The following is an 18,031-nucleotide window of genomic DNA, read 5'->3' as shown; positions in this document are numbered from 1 at the left end:
CCCCTACATTCTCCATACTGAGCCCCCCTCATGCTACCCTATTCTCCATACCGAGCCCCCTCATTCTGCCCCATTCTCTATACCGAGTCCACCATGCTGCCCCATTCTCCATACATGCCCTCTCATGCTGCCCCATTCTCAATACCGAGGTCTCTCATGCTACTCCATTCTCCATGCCAAGACCCAATATGTTACCCCATTGTCCATACCAAGCCCCCTCATGCTACCCCATTCTCCATACCAAGCCCCCCATTCTCCATACTGAGCCCCCTCCATTCTCCCCCATGCCACCTATTCTCCATACCGAGTCCCCCCATGCACCCCTTCTCCATACCAAGCCCTCTCTCCATTCTGAATACCGAGCACCCCCTCCATTCTGAGCCCCCCTCCATTCTCCATACCAAGCAACCCCATGCCACCCCTTCTCCATTCTGAGCCCCCATGCCACCTCATTCTCCATACCGAGCCCTCCCTCCATTCTCCATACCAAGCACCCCCTCCATTCTCCATACCGAGCTCCCCATTCTCCATACTGAGCCCCCCTCCATTCTCCATACCAAGCTCCCTCATGCTACCCCGTTCTTCATACCAAACCCCCATTCTCCATACCAAGCCCAACATTCTCCATACCGAGCCCCCATGACACCTATTCTCCATACCGTGTCCCCCATGCTGCTTCTTCTCCATACTGAGCCCTCCCTTTATTCTCCATACCGGGCACCTCCTCCAGTCTCCATTCAGAACCCCCCTCCATTCTCCATACTGAGCCACTGAACCCCCATTCTCTATACTGAGCCCCCCTCCATTCTCCATACCGAGCATCCTCATGCTACCCCATTCTCCATACCAAACCCCCCATTCTCCATACCAAGCCCTCTATTCTCTATACCGAGCCCCTAATGCCACCTATTCTCCATACCGTGTCCCCCATGCCACTTCTTCTCCATACTGAGCCCTTCCTCTATTCTCCATTCCGAGCACCTCTTTCAGTCTCTATTCTGAACCCCCCTTCATTCTCAATACTGAGCCACCGAACCCCCAATCTCCATACTGAGCCCCCCTCCATACCGAGCTCCCCTTATGCAACTCCATTCTCTATACTGAGACCTCCATGCTGACCCATTCTCCATATAGAGACCCATCATGCTGCCTCATTCTCCATACCTAGCCCCCTCATGCTACCCTATTCTTCATACCAAGTGCCAACATGCTATCCCATTATCCATACCGAGCCCCCTCTTGCTACCCCATTCTCAATACCGAACCCAAATTCTCCATACCGAGCCCCCTATTCCACCTATTCTCCATACAGAGTCCCCCATGCCACCCCTTCTCCATACCCAGCCCTCCCTCTATTCTCCATACCAAGCCCCACCTCCTTTCTCCATGCCGAGCCACTGAACCCCCATTCTCCCTACCAAGCCCCCCTCCATTCTCCATACCGAGCACCATCATGCTACCCCATTCTCTATACCGAGCCCCCTCATGCTGCCCCATTCTCTATACCGAGCCCCCCATGCTGCCCCATTCTCCATACTGAGCCCCATCATGGTGCCCCATTCTCCATACCATCTCCCAACATGCTACCGCATTGTCCATACTGAGCCCCCCATGTCACCTATTCTCCATACTGAGTCCCCTATCCCACCCCTTCCCATACCAAGCCCTCCCTCCATTCTACATACTGAGCACCTCCTCCATTCCGAGCCCCCCCTCTATTCTCCATACCGAGCCACCGAGCCTCCATTATCCATACCTAGCCACCTCATGCTACCCTATTGTCCATACTGAGTCCCCTCTTGCTTCCCCATTCTCCATAATGAGCCCCCCTCATTCTCTATACCGAGCTCCCTTATGCCATCCCTTTTCCATACAGTGCTCCTCTCCATTCTCCATAATTAACCCCCCTCCAGTCTCCATACTGAGCCCTCCATTCTCCATATCAATCCCCCCATTCTCCATACAGAGCTCTCCCTCCATTTTTCATACTGAACCCTCCTGTATTTTACATACAGAGACCCCCTCCATTCTCCATAACGAGGCCCCCACCTCCCATTCTTCATACCGAGTTCCCCACAGGGAGCTGACTGGAGCTCCACTGACCCAGGAAGTTCCGACGCACTTAAAGACGCAATTATAAATGAATGTGGTGCTGCGCCTTCCTCCTCCAGAATGATGCCAGTTTTGTTAAAGAGTCTGGAGGAGGGTGAGAGATGCAGGCAGTGCCCCCTGCAACTTGCTGCCCTAGGCACCGGACCGCTGGTACTTTAGGAAAATAGGGGCTTGTCTATGGTGGCTGAAAGGAGGCAGAATTTTCCTCTGACCACTGTAATGATATATAGGATACCTTGGTATTGCAAAGAATAGTCGTATATGCTTTCTAATGCAATTGAAAAAAAAAGTTATGTATTGTTTGAAAAATTGTGTGAAATTGCCTTGGGCATCATGCACACAGTGGTATAATAGGTTCTTAAAAATTACAAATTGTATGAAGATGTAATATAGCAGCAATACAAATCTACAGGTCACATAGGGGCTTCACAGAGTGCCTGTGGCTCTAAAGTACAACATTATGAACACTGTGAACGGGCTCCATATACATGTGCTCACGTTAATCAGAGACACAGGAACAGTCCATCTAGATGAGCAGTCTGCATGCTCGTAGTAGAAGAAAAGACGCAGTGTGCCACTTGCACAGTTCTGGGATAGAATAACATGTCTCATATGACCTAGAAAAAATGAGAGGATCCCATTTCACATTTGATGATGTATTATTGACAGGTTAATGTAAGCTAAGGACAGATGTCTTAGATACTAAATAATTAACTGTTTCATCCTAGTGGATTTCGGGACATTACTGATATTTTTAAGGTCCCATCAGGTATTATTCCTTCAATTGTTGTTCTTGAGTTACTCCTTGACTTTCTTATCGTACGACCCCTCTCCCTTATATGCCCCAACATATCCAGCGTTATCAGTCAGTTCTTCACGTCCTGCTATGCCTTTGCCTTTGCCACTCTCATCAAAACGTTCCTTGTGTGATCCAGTGTACTTTGATGTGTCTGTTAGACGATCCACGGCCCCTGCAGTCACAGCTTTCTGTAAAACAGAGCAGAGTTATATTGTTTATATGAAAACTCCAGCTAGTCAAGAAGGAGGGTCCCACACCACATGAACAAAGAGGTTTCAAAGGGATCAAATTACCCCTCTACAGACTTGATGTCATTTCTGTCAACCTCCTCTCCTGATGGGGCTATTCAATTACTGGCTTTTAAAGACACAGTAGCATATACATCTATGACATATTATATGCTACTTTTGGTAATGTATACTGTGTATCTGAATTGATAAACAAGGTCTAGGCTCTAATGATTTAATACTGGGTTACACGACATTTGAAAAATTACTTTATAACACATACATCCTTGTATGCACAATCCACTTACAAAATAAAAAAGCATTTATACTGGCAGAGTTCTGCCGACTGACTACAATCCCTGGCAACAATTATGGAATCACCGGGCTCGGAGGATGTTCATTCAGTTGTTTAATGAAAGCAGATCACAGACATGGCACAAAACTAAAGTCATTTCAAATGGCAACTTTAGGGCTTTAAGAAACACTAAAAGAAATCAAGATAAAAAATGTGGTACTCAGTAAGGGTAATTTTTTTCCGACCAAGCAGAGGGAAAAAATTATGGAATCACTCAATTCTGAGGAAAAAATTGTGGAATCACCCTGTAAATTTTAATTTCCAAAACTAACACCTGCATCAAATTAGATCTGCTCGTTAGTCTGCATCTAAAAAGGAGTGATCACACCTTGGAGAGCTGTTGCACCAAGTGGACTGGCGTGAAACCATGGCTCCAACACGAGAGATGTCAATTGAAACAAAGGAGAGGATTATCAAACTCTTAAAAGAAGGTAAATAATTACGCAATGTATATATATATATATATATATATATATTATATATAAGTAGGTCAGCGCTCATTTAAAAAGGACCTTTCACCAAAGTTTTCATATTGATCTGGACACACAATGTAATTGTGGCAGAATAAAAATTGATTTATTTATTTATTTTACTCACTTATATAGCGCCATTAATTCCACAGCTCTTTAGAGACATTTTCAGCACTGTCCCCATTAGGGCTCACAATCAAGATTCCCTATCAGTATGTTTTTTGGAGTGTGGGAGAAAACCCACACAATCACGGGGAGAGCATAATAGATGGTGAGCCCTTGCGGGCAGGGTTCTCGCTCCTCCTGCACCAGTCGCCAACTTGCATTGTTCAAAATTTACTGTAACTGTTTGTGCTATGTATATCCCTTTCACATGTAAAGCGCCATGGAATAAATGGCGCTATAATAATAAATAATAATACAGATGTTGTCCTTGGTGGGATTTGAACCCAGAACCCCAGCACTACAAGGCAACAGTGCTAACCACTGAGCCACCATGCTGCCCTACATTTTTGTTTTTCTTTAATTTTGCCTCTCCGTTGTGGAGATATTAGCAATCAAAGTATTTGGCACTTAAACAATTACTTTTTTTTAAGTCCAAGTGGACATTAAAAGACAGATTTTACTGGAGGCATGTGCTTCTTCCTCTTTCCGATGCTAACCAATCATAAGTAGGCAGCAACACACTGGGGAAAAATGAACACGCTCCCACAGTAGCTTAGAACAGGTTAAGTATGAGACATGTATTGACAAACATTCTGCTCTCCTGAATGCAGTGTGATAGCATGTGCTGGAGCACAGCAGACCTGAATTTGATTAAAGGGGTTGTCCGGTCTAAAATTCTAAGTCTGCAGTCACTCTGACTGCACAGCCCCCATGGAGAATGATGTCCCCACACAGCTCCCTTACACATTATTATGTTCCCCACACAGCCCCCTTGGAGAATAATGTACCCCACACAGCCCCCTTACACAATGATGTCCCCAAACAGCCCCCATGGAGAATGATATCCTCACACAACCCCCTTATACATTATTATGTTCCCTACACAACCCCCTTGGAGAATAATGTACCCCATACAGCTCCCTTACACAATGATGTCCCCAAGCAGCATCCTCCATTTATACAAAATGTTATATATATAAATACATATATATATATATATATATATATATATATATGCATATCTATCTATATATATATATATATATACAGTACATATACAGTATATGTATGTAAACTGATCACCTAACCCCATTCAAAAAGGCCTGCGCTGTGCACTGAGGCACAGCTGTCGCGATGTAGTGACATCATCTCGCCTGCTACGTTCTCAGCCGCACAGGCTCAATGATGGAAAAGGGAGCTGTTCCAACATTGTATTCACTGGTATCTCACCTGGAGGATGCAGATACAAGTGAATGTGAGAAGCGGGGCAGGGGGCGGCCGTGTGGTGCGGGACGCCCCTGCATGAAGCCATTTGGTTACCCTGGTCTGCAGCCTGCATCAGAACAGCTAAAGGGCCACATGTGGCCCACGGGCCGCACTTTGCCCGCATCTGGCTTAGAAGATTCTCTGAGTGAGACATAATGACACAGAGTGATTATATGTGCACGATAGTGTGCCTACTGGGGGTGGCAGAGGTACCTTTGGGGGGTGGCAGAGGGTGGCCCACCTGGAACTACGCTACTTTTAAATGTATCGGCGTGTGCAGCGCGCTGATAGAGTTAAGCTCTGAGGCAGAGCACAGAGACATGATCTCCCTGCACTGCCACCAGTGGCATATGGCCACTATGGGGCCGGCACCAGCCCCCCCGCCCATCATTGCAAATACAACTGTATGATGAAAGAGGTAGCGTCTGCTGATGCACCTTCTCTCATCATTCCCCTTTGGCATCTGACATTTCAGTGCAGCGGGTGTGATGACGTCCCTACATAGCGCTGAGATGCGCAGGTGCTCAGAGTGCTTGCTGCAGAGACCAGAGCTACGGGGAAATGAGGAGGAGAGGTGAGTATTCTATTAAAAAAAAAAAATCAGTTAGAACATTGTGGTTGCCAGAATACTGTATGGAGATTTATGGGGAGTGCATTATTCTATATGGAGGACTATGGGGAGTGCATCATACTATATGGAGGATGATGGGGAGTGCATTATACTATATGGAGGAATATGGAAGTGCATTATATTACAGTGCGTGCCGGCAAAAAAAATCTTTACAAGTTCAACGAAACCACAAAATCTTAACATTGAAGTGTTTTATTGTGGATATTTTATTACAATTAGTATTTCATCATGTCACCCTTACATTTTATCACCATCTGCTGTCAAAGCCAGTTTTGCTATTAGACGTTTTTGATTATCTCCCCCATTGTGTGCACTTTTAAGAAGAGAAATCATGAAGTGGATTTTACATGTAAAGTTTCTTTTGCCACACAAGTATAAAGATTTTTTTTGCCGACACTGTATATGGAGCACTATGGGGAGTGCATTATACTATATGGGGGAGTGCATTATACTATATGGAGGAATATGGTTGCATTATACTCTATGGGAAGTGCATTATACTATATAGAGGACTATGGGGTGCATTACACTACAGTGGGGGAAATACCGCCAACATAATAGCTGCTGCACATGATATGAATGTAATGCAAAAAGCATAGACACTATGCTGCCACTGTGGTGAGCAGAGCTGTAAAGTTGACTGCTACATCCGAATGTTCCCCAGCAACACTACATACTTGCATGTTAAGCTTAGCAGAGCACACATGTTATTTTGGTTGGGGGAGACTTTCAAGCACCTCTAGTAATGCTTATTTGCTGAAATATAAGTGATTGTATTAGCAAATGTAAATGTCCTTTCACAGCAATATGTTTAGTCACAAGATCATGTGTAGGAATTACATTTCTTCCTCAGCTATGAGGATCTTTATAATGGAAATGACCATTAAATTAACGGTTTGAGACACCAATGGTAGAAATCAGCAGTAGTAATCTCACAATATACAAAACTGAAATTCAGATAGATATTTCACCGGCGCACGCAGTCAGGTTCCAGCCCATCAACCTCCTATCCAGTAAAAAAGAAAAATAATACCGCAGCACACTTTCCAAGGGACAAAAAAAGCTAGCGAGCTTTGGTGATTAAAGATCACCAGCTTTTTTTTGTATCTTGGATAGTGTGCTGAAGCATTGTTTTTATCTAGTGACTGAAGATATTGTTTAAAGGGATTATTCACTATTGGACAATTCCTTGTTAATAGCCGCAGTCTGGTGAAAAAAGTAAAAAAAAATGCATACTTTCCTCCTGCTCCTCCTATCTCCCTGCTGTCTCTCCTGGCGTTCATAAGACAGTCAGCGACCTTATTTATTCCATCAGAGCAAACTTCCACTCTGACAGAAAACTGAAAAGCTGCAGCCAATTTGCAGCCACTGATTGGCTGCAGTAGTCACATGACACAACAATGTCACAGGATTGCTGGGAGCAGCAACTTGAAGATTGCAGGAGTGGTGCCAGGCCGTGAGGTAAGTATGTATTTTTTTTTATCTTCTCCAATACAATGTAAATATTAGGTCACGGCCCCACTATCAGTATTTGGTCAGTATTTGGTCAGTATTTTTTCTCAGGAGTGGGTGATAAATGCAGAATTGGTGACTTGTTTCTATTATACCTTTTCTGTGATTGTTCCTCACCTGGTTTTGGCTCCTACTACTGAGAAAAAATACTGACCGAATACTGATAGTGGGGCCGTGGCCTAAGTGTAACTTGGCTGTGCGAAAGCTTCTATTCATCACACTGAGCTCACTGTGCCCACAGGAGAGAAGACAGATAGTGATAATAAACTCCTTCTGTCTTCTCAGAGGACACTCAGCGTCGCGCAGTGTGAGCTCAGCCGGTCAGTGTTCACGCTGCGCAGCGCTGCACTGATGAAGGAGGGGCGGGACGGTTGGGAGTTCTGGGTTATTCAGTAGTGGACAGCCCCCTTAATATAAACAAGCAGAACCATGTGTATAGAGCCTGTCTGGAGATGTTGTGATGAATGGTAGTCTATGTAAAAAATTGACTCTTCAAATCCCTCAGGACGGGAATAGCTGATCGTCTGCAGCTCTCCGATCATGTGCTCATCCATATACCTTTCCTCCACATGCAATATTACCAAGATATTTTCTCCACAAAGCACTGGTTCAGGAGGGGACTACTATACTGTTCATATGCTGCCTACAGCCCCACAATATAGAACTGTAGATATTCTTCAGGCTTTATGCTCATGAGGCCTTATATGTCAGCTATATCATATCCAACATAGTACATGGAGTACATAAATAGATTCATATCTTAAAAAGATAAGTGAATTTATTATAATTATACTAAATAAAACCGATATAATCATATAATCGCTGTAGGTATTCTTAAGCATTTTTACTGTGACGCAACTAAAATATAACATTTTAGCTATAAAGTACAATAACTGGATTGATCCAATCCAATTAACAACAGACCGGCTAAAGCGTATTTTCTTTCTGACCATTGCTACAGTGATCCTAGTAAAGTTTTCTAGGGAATAGCAGCAACTCATCTGACCATGAGCCATTTATAATACTGGTATCTTCTCATTGGGCAGAGAGGCCATTGGGCCCCCTAAGCTGATAGGGCCATAGTGCATCACTCACCTGTGCACCTCCTGGAGCTACGAGTTGTTATTAGTTTCTATATAACTTTCCATATGTTTGTGAATAAAGTGATAAGCAAATGTGAATTTAATAATCGATTTCTGGAGTGATTTAAAAGATGTAAAGCAGTCTGGAACATGACAAATATCCATAAAGAACTGAGCATTTACAGGCCTGGTCAGTGAAGACCTAAACAACTGTGTTTGTATGACTGGCAGGTACGGACATGTTCAAGCAGAAAGCAAAAGTCAGAGGTGTTCGCTTTGCCAGCACATGTGAAATGGAAATGTTATGCCCATAAGAAACATTAAAGTATTGTTCTTTCCCATGTTACAACCAAAATGTCCTGTCCTTATTGCCCAAAACAATCAATCGAAGCTCAGTTTTCATCTCTTAAAGGGAATCTCTTACCAGGTTTTTGCTACCTCATCAGCAGCATAATGTAAGAAAAGTAACCTTGATTCCAACAATGTATCGATTAGTTTACTGGGTGCAGCAGTTGTGACACAAATAGAGTTTTTAGATGTAGCATGAAGCAGAGCTCAGAAAGCTAACCCCACCCCACTACAGCTTTCTGTGTGCATTGTGTATTGATAGTTTGCACGCCCCCTCCTCATCAGAGAAGGGTGTGTGGTCAGACTAGCAGTTGTGTGAGTTCTAGTCCAGGCAATGATAATCTCCTGGTGATAGAACCTTCATTGTAAGTAAACAGCACACAGTCAAAAAAAGTGACACATAGCTGAAATCTGTGTTTCAGTCTCTATGTGCTGCTGTCTTCAGATTTCATAGCAAAAACCTGCGGACAGATTCCCTTTAAACTGCTGTTTTCAATAACAACTAATCACAGTGCAACTTTCATTTTAAAACATGGACAGTCTCTTTTCTCTTTACCGTGGCCACACCTTAGATAGCTGTCAGTCAAACATTCATTCAGCTGACAGGTTGTAGGGAATGTGCAAAAGTGGTGTGTTGCGCACTTTAAGATAATAATCATAATGTAATCGCCATTTGGTATGGGATGGGAAGTCAGTGCAAAAAATGCTTTCTTTAACCACTGGGAAACACATTTCATTAAACATTATAGCAACTATTTACAGTCCTCTTGTAGAAGCAGAAGCATAGAAAGAACAGTACTTTCATAATGGATTTCCCCATGGAATCTCCACATCCACCGTTCCTTTGGATGACAGGACTTCACCCCTCAGGCGGGCACTCCCTGTGCCCACAGGTATAAGCCATCATGCTCCCCTCACAACTGCAGGCATAGGCCTCTCCGCTCCCCTCTGATGTGTCTTTGCCCTGTTACATTTTAGGAAGCGATCTCACTCTCCAGATTTGCGTAGACTAGTCACCTTCCACACAGAATATCACACAGGGAACCTTTAGGGTATGTGCACACTATCCGTACTGTCAGCACTTTGAACACAGTATACTTTATGCTGCGTCCAAAGCGCTGCACGCAGGTGAATCCGCAATCAATACATTGCTGATATAATTTCTCACTAGTCACTACTCTCCGCAAGAGAAATTGACATGCTGTGGTCTGGAAAGACGAGCCGCATGTCCGTGGGTGATCCGCAGGTGCACGGAGACGATTAGTGGGTATGGGATTTCTTGAAATCCCATCCACTTTGCTTGTAATGTAGAACGCTGCCGTTTGCACGCAACGCAAGAGCACTGCGTCCAATCCGCACCGTTTACTGATCGTGTCCACATACCCTTAACCTCTGGACTTTTCGGCAATAGCTAAATATGGGATTGTGATCCCTAACTTTGATCTCTACCTATAATGCCGGCTTGTATACATGAGCACCATAGCCTTTGCTGCTTTCCATCCTCGGCTCAGACGCCTACTAGTAGGGAAAAAAGACCCTTTTACTCTGACATGCTATAGGTGGGGTGTAGGAGCATGCTAACCAGACCAAATGCTGCCTCCTGACTTAGCCTTGTCATGTGCATCTCTCAGCACATTAACCCATTGCTCACCCACACATGCAACAAATTCAGTGCCCCTAGGCTTTTCTGACTAATATTTCCACTGTATCAGCTGTACTGATAAATGGTCAGCCATGAAAAGCAGTGTCAGAATGGGAGTCACTGATTGTCAGTAGCTCTCCACTGGCTAATAGTGGTCCTCAGTAGACCACTTTCTGTGACATCCATATGCACTAACACGGCCTAATGTCAAGGGTTGTCTTAAATTGTTTCTCTTTAAAGAAGGAGAAAGTACAAAGCACAGAGGAGAAACTATTGCTGTCACTGAATCAACAGATAAGACGAGGAAGTAAACATCTTACAATCATGAACCTGGTGACAAAGATGCCATGTTTCTCTTCTACATCTGTTTTTAGATATCATATCGCTGTAAACATAAGAGCTGCCCTATCTTCTGTAAGGAGAGAAATGACAGATTGCACATGCATCCTATTAAAAGACAGACAAGCATCTCAAACATCTCCACAAACATCAAGGAAACATACTGTGACACAGAAGGCCTCCTACATAAAAGCTACTATATGCAAAATTTGGTTCCTTCAGACTGCCAATCAGGTCTCTTCTCTCCTGTTCTAGCTTTTACTGGAAAAATGGAAGCTGGAATGTGGTTGCTATGGGCAACATCAACGCATATGCTGATATACACCTATTATGAATGAATCATTTTGCGGCCTTTCAGCTGAAGGAACCTGGTACTGAACGGCACTCCCCCATACTCCACTTGTCCATTGTCAACATTTGAACAGTATAGTGTATACTCAGGAGCAGCATGGTGTAACAAGGAGCTTTCGGCTCACTGCTGTGTAACATGGCGCAGGGCGGTAGCCGTGGGCAAGTTACTTGTCTTCCACGACTGTACACGCTACATGAAAATGGGGGTCCTGCTTGTGTGTGTGGGCTTTGTCTATGGGGGAAGCTACATGATGCCAGTGACTTCAGCTGGTCAGGACCAGATGTTATAAAGTTCAGTGAGGGAGACCACTGAATATCAACGTAGGGAGGGGTATGTACAGTGGATAGTGGTTACAAAACTTCATGAATGTTTCTCTTAACACATGGAATATCTTCATACACATTCTCCCTTTCCTTTCCTAAACTCACTCGATTCTGCCTCAGTTATTTCCTCTGCCTTCACCACAACCCATCACAGTGCTTCGGGAGCTTCCCTTGTGCCCAATAAAGGCACTACAGTGGCACTACAGTCCAGTCAGCAAGAGTCTTGTACTTCAACCTGCAGTACTGCATCCTTTTCCCACTGGGGGAGCTACTCATGCCACTATGGTCTTTACTTAGCTTCTCTGTTTGTCGACGCCTTGGAATTACCACCCCGAGCACTCTCTTCATCTCGCCTTCCCTGCTCCAATTCGTCCTGGTCCCTCTTCGGCTTGCAAACCTGGGAATGTGCCGCTAGGCCTCCTGCCCCGGATCCCGTCTCGGGTAAATCACTCACTCCGACTATCACTTTGCCTTGGTCTCTACTCTGGATCTCACTATCAGTTACCTCGGTCTCTTCTCACTTCAGGAACACCCAATTCATGCAGCTATGTTCACTGATCAAACCATAGGTCGGCTTCTACTGTGCGCTGGGCCGTGTCTGCTGTCCTAACAGGAAACTCCCTCTGTCCCTTCACTTTAGCCCCTCCTACTCTGGGCTAGTCCCAACAGTTAACCCTAACTGTCCCTATTAACTTCGTACTGCTGGACATTCTACAACTCTATCACTAACAACATATGTCATTAAATACATTACACATTCACATGCATTACAACAATACACAATTCTTCAAGGGGGAATGTGTGCAACACTTCTTCTTCTTCTTCATCTTCTTACAGCTGTGCCTTTCAGCCTGTCAGTCTAAGACTCAACATAACAGGTGCAACACAGCAGTCACTAGATCACACCTGCTGTGTAGTGCCTCAGTCTACACAGTGCACACTAAAGCAGTGCATCAGGGGAAGACGGGCTTGGTGAGTATTATTTATTTATTTAAATGTCAGTACTTTTAGGGAATTGTGCGGGACATAATGCCTTGTGGGAGCTGTGGGATTATACTGTGTTTGGGGAGGAGCTTTAGAGGCCATAATACTGTATGAAAGGTTATGAGGTACATAATGCTGTGTGGGAGCTGTGGATAGGATTATAATGTGTGGGCCTGTGGGGTCCATGATATTAAATAATATTATGTGGGGGCCATCATATTTTGTATAGGAGAGCTGTGAGGCCATGATACGACATATATTGGAGCTGCAGGAGCCATCATACTGTGTACAGGAAAGCAGTGGGGGCCATCACCCTGTTTGGGGAGGCTTTTGATGCATCACACCATGAGTGGGGGGCAGTGGGAACATCATTCTGTGTGAGAGGGCTGTGGGGGCAATTATACTGTGTGGGGGGATCATAATTTGCTGGAGGCACTGAGGAGTCATGATTCTGTGCATAGGGGAACAATAGACATATAATACAGGGGGTTGGGCACCATGCTGTAGAAGGTATTATACTGCGTTGAGAGTCTCTGTAGAGACATCATACAGTGATAAGGGCACTGTGTCGGCATCATTCTTTGCGTGTGGGAGGTAACTGTGGGTTGATGTGTCTTTGGGAATTTTTGGGGGATTCATACTCCTTGAGGTCCAGGAAAGGGGCATAGTAATGGATTACAACACTAAGTGGATTCAGTATTAGCACAATTACTGTGTATGTGCAGCAAATCATGTCCCTCCTTCTCCATGTTTTTAAAAATCTGGAGTTATGACCAACGCCTACTCCGCTGAATATTTTTTTTGAGGTGTAGTGAGGGTGGCCCAATTAGGACTTTTGCTATGGGGCCTTGTGACTTCTATGTATGCCACTGGCCACACCAGAAGGACTCTGCTGATTCTTGGCAGTGAAGAGATTTGTCTCCACAGACATAGCAAGGAGACTAGCCCACTATTGATGCTTACTAGGGATGAGCGAAGACTCGTATGAGAGAGAGAGATTTTTTTTTCTTACCCAGACCCAAAGTTCGAGTTTCCATTGTTTTCAATCAGGTTTGGGCTCTGGTTGAAGTTCAGGTACAGTTCTGGTACCCAAGCCAAACTTTGGAATAAAGTTCGAGTCGGGTATCAGAACCCGAACTTCCACGGGTCCGCTCATCTCTAATGCTTACACCAATCATCTACCCTTTTCAATCTTTTGTCTCATATATGGCTCTATTCACATGTCCAGTTTTCATCCATCCAATAGTAATTTAATAATGCCGTGTGCCAGTTTTTGTTGACTCGCTTAACCCGCTGCAGATGGTTCATATCCCAGCGTTGATGTCAGCTCAACATCCGAAATAAAAACTGTCCAGGCAGCATCAGGATAAGAGTGGTGGGGAAAGTCTAAATTATTTTTTGCTTTTTTACCATGTCATTCTGAAAATGTATTTTTTACATTTACATGGACAATCCCTATGACCCATTAAAATTACAGTAACTAAAAAACTTCTTGTGCCACTGACTGACTGCGTAGTTGTGTTTAGTTAGGTTGAACTGTTTAAGTTCCATTGATTTAGGACTGTCTTTTTGTTTAGAAGGGAACCACTCGAGAGGAATCCACCCACACTACATATATACCATATGTATACATAAATGTAACATCTATTACACAGCGTGTAGATTACTGGTGTTTTATTGAATTCTACATTATTTATGATGCATATTTATCAAAGTCACTTCATAAATTAGAGCTGGGGTGCAGCTAACTACAATTATTTCAAGTCTAGTTCACACAAAGAACATGCAGGAGTATTTCTTTTCCTGAAACTCACTCAGCAGTACAATATTACCCTTTACTTTGATGCTCACTTTTATTATTTTGGCTTGCATTCCAGAATGTGTCTTATATAAACTTCAACTTGGAATGTGGCAGTACAGAAAGCGTGTCCATCCCATTGTTACTTCTTTTCTTGCTCCCAGATGTGGGGAGAACGTTCAATAAACTCGCAGCAAAGCAGTAAATCTCAGCTACTTGCAATACTTTTTTTGCTGCCTTCCGTTAGTGACCATGGCTTACTTCCTGAGTCATTTCTTAATCCCAGTCTGTGGAGTGATTCATAACCCCCACCCTGCTCCGGAGTTATGTATGATTTTTGAATGTAAAGCCACATGCCTGGAACCGTTACCTGGTCAGGCCTGCCCTAACGTGTCTGCGAGCCTACACCTAATCTACTTTACTGTACCTGTAAACCAAGGAGCACACTACTCTGTGATGTCTGAGTAAAGGTAAAACATTTCTCATCATCCTTTTCATGAATATATAAAATGGAAACTACTTCTTAAAGGGAGCCTCTCACCAGGTTTTCCCCATATAATGTACGGCCACTTTATGGGCTCTTTTACAGCATTCTTGATAAGCTATATGTATGTCCACAATTTCCTATGCAAGGCACAAAAAAGACCGTTTATTATATTCAGATACAGTGCGTCCCGGTCCAATCCAATGGGCCAATGGGCACCTCCTCTCTTCCTACGATCGCCGTCCTCCTACCATGCTTCATGTGGATGATGCGTACTACGTCATCCACACAGTGTCCCCCATCTCGCACCTGTGCAGATGTACTTCTCTCTGCCCTACTGAGGGCAGAGCAAAGTACTGTAGTGCACATGCGCCAGGAAAGGCCAAATAGCGCCAATAACCCATAGGTAAAGTAGGCATATGCGCGATACATACTTTGCTCTACCTTCAGTAGGGCAGAGAGAGGTACGCCTGTGCAGGAGCACAGTGGGGGCACTATGTGGATGACATAGGACACGTCATCCACACAAAGCAGGGAAGAAGGACAGTGATCGTAATAAGAGAGGAGGAGCTGGATCAAGACCAGAGACACCCATCGGACCAGACCGCACTGTATGTGAGTATAATAAAAGGTCTTTTTTGTGCCTTGCATAGGGGATTAGGGACATAAATACAGCAGAATGCTGTCACATAGGGCTTACAGGTGCTGGCCGTACTTCATGTGGGGAAAACCTGCTGACAAGTTCTTGTTAAAAGATAGAGAAAGGCAAACAGCACTACGCACTCACCGTGGTCCCCATGTTTGCAGGTTCTTTACCCTCTACAAGCTTGTGGATAGCTGCTATTGCCTCATTTGCAGGCATCCTTAGAAATCTCTTCACACATAGAAGTTCTAGGGCCTTCTTAAATTCTTCATAGTTAATAACATGTGCTGCCTTACACCTTGAAAAAGAAGGGGATAAACCTTTAGTTATGTCATTGCTCTCTTTTTCCTGATAATGTGTAATGAGATTGTCGGTATTTGAAGACCCACAATCCGCTTTTACTCAACTTTATCTATTTCACATGTAAGGGCAGAATGCACCCAAGGGAAGGGGCGGACACACCATTGGTGCAATCTGTGCAGCTGTAGGTGGCCCGAGAGGTAAAGGGGCCCACTACCACCTTCAAAGCAGGTAGAATTATGCATTAGAATAAGGGCCTTCTTCTGGCTGTGTCTGCTACTGTCCAAGGGTGCATGTTCAACTTGAAGGATCCAGATAGTGACCCCTGGCAGAGGTAAACCATTATTGTTTCAGTCCCAGAAGAACCACTAAAATGGCAAAGAGGAATATTTCCAGGTAGCTCACCATAGAACAAAACTGAGCTTGAAAGTATAAATTTGATCTTTATTCTGTATTTTTGTTTTTTTTCCATTGTAATAATTAGGCTAGTCTCAGAAAATGATGGACGTGACTGACTTGATGTGCAGCTCAATGTGCTCATCCACAATGCAGACGGCTGCATTAGCTGCCTGCCATTACATACATTAGTCTAGTACTTAAAACGGATTGTGCACGCTACAATTTTTGCCACACGTGCCTGAAGTCCGTGTGGAAAATTGCTGGTGCGCACTTGCACATAGGGTTAGACTGGTGCATGTTCTGGTCAATTTCACACTGGCAGAAATTATGTCTGAACAAGGCCTTAATTATAAATACTACTCAATCATTTTTCTGAAGACTCACTTCACTTTAGCGAAGACAATGTCGATATCTGTGCTGGTACATCCATGTTCTTGGATGTGGCATTCCTTGCAGAGTTTGCTGAAGTTTTTTCCGGTCATCTCATTTCCAGTTGCTTTGGTGCTGCCATAGACAGCAAACTTATGGAACGCTTTCTCAAGTTCGTGAGACATCTAAAAAAAAAAGCAAACATATAATGAATTCTTCATACTTGGACCCTGTTCAGATTATATTTGTGATTTGCATGTGCTAGGAAAAAATCTCATCATATATGTTACCCGAAAGGGTTAGGGGTAGAAAGGTTTGCATACATGCCACATGAAAGCTGCGCGGCATGATTTTGACTATTGCTCTATAGTTGCTATGAAGCTGCATACTACATATATCTGTGTGGACATGGATGTAGCACTTATTTAGCATTTATATGTCTATGTGGGCCTGCCAAATGTTCCCTGATGCAAGATGTAGGGCAAAAAAACAGGCATGTTGAACTCCATCATGACCATTATTTTCTTTCTCTGAGGTTAAATAAGTAATGTCTACTTTCCATTAAAGGTAATACATACGCTAGGTAGAATGAGCACACTTAAAGGGGTGTTTCTCTACCATGATATTGATGACCTATCCCACTAATGTGGGATGTTAATAACAAACTTGCTGATTAACTGGAGATTTCCTGTAAAGATTATTGTGCTATCTAAAAAATATGTTATAGCATGCATATGATGGTGACTAATTGATTTCAACAGGTTTTATAACCTCTATACCTCACATTTATTTAAGGGAATCCGTCAGAAGAATTTTACCCCCCAAACTATTTATATGTGCTTATAGCTCTTTCAAAGACAAGTCCTGCAATACTTTTAGAGAAGAGCGACCAGAATGGTGACTGGTCTGCAAACTATGTCCTATGAGGAACGGTTGCAGGATTTGGGAATGTTTAGCTTGCAAAAAAGAAGACTGAGAGGAGACTTAATAGCTGTCTACAAATATGTCAAGGGCTGTCACATTGTAGAAGGATCATCTTTATTCTCATTTGCACAAGGAAAGACTAGAAGCAATGGGATGAAACTAAATGGGAGGAGACACAGATTAGGTATTAGAAAAAACTTTTTGACAGTTAGGGTGATTAATGAGTGGAACAGGCTGCCACGAGAGGTGGTGAGTTCCCCTTCAATGGACGTCTTCAAACAGAGGCTGGACAGACATCTGTCTGAGATGATTTAGTGAATCCTGCTTTGAGCAGGGGGTTGGACCAGATGACCCAGGAGGTCCCTTCCAACTCTACCATTCTATGATTCTATGATTCTATGATTCTATGATTTTACATGGCCAGTCCAGTCCTCCACAACTGAGAAATCAGAGTTTGAACGGATATGCAAATCAAAGGAAATCTGTCAGCAGGATTTGACACCCCAA

General features: G+C 43.8%; 1 protein-coding gene across 1 annotated transcript; it reads right to left on the bottom strand.

Moving 5' to 3' along the window:
* Positions 1 to 2,843: 2,843 nt before the first annotated feature.
* On the bottom strand, positions 2,844 to 16,785 carry TPPP2 (tubulin polymerization promoting protein family member 2). The gene is made up of 3 exons (XM_073653639.1): positions 16,616 to 16,785; positions 15,677 to 15,830; positions 2,844 to 3,099 (listed from the first exon to the last, which is right to left on the bottom strand). Exons 1-3 carry the CDS (start codon positions 16,783 to 16,785, stop codon positions 2,911 to 2,913), a joined length of 513 nt encoding a protein of 170 aa, XP_073509740.1. The 3' UTR covers positions 2,844 to 2,910.
* Positions 16,786 to 18,031: the final 1,246 nt, after the last annotated feature.

The sequence above is a fragment of the Phyllobates terribilis genome, unplaced genomic scaffold (genome assembly GCF_046119375.1).
Source record: "Phyllobates terribilis strain yellow unplaced genomic scaffold, ASM4611937v1 Scaffold_1__5_contigs__length_1240528914, whole genome shotgun sequence".
NCBI lineage: Eukaryota > Metazoa > Chordata > Amphibia > Anura > Dendrobatidae > Phyllobates > Phyllobates terribilis.
This window is presented reverse-complemented; position numbering and strand designations above follow the sequence as displayed.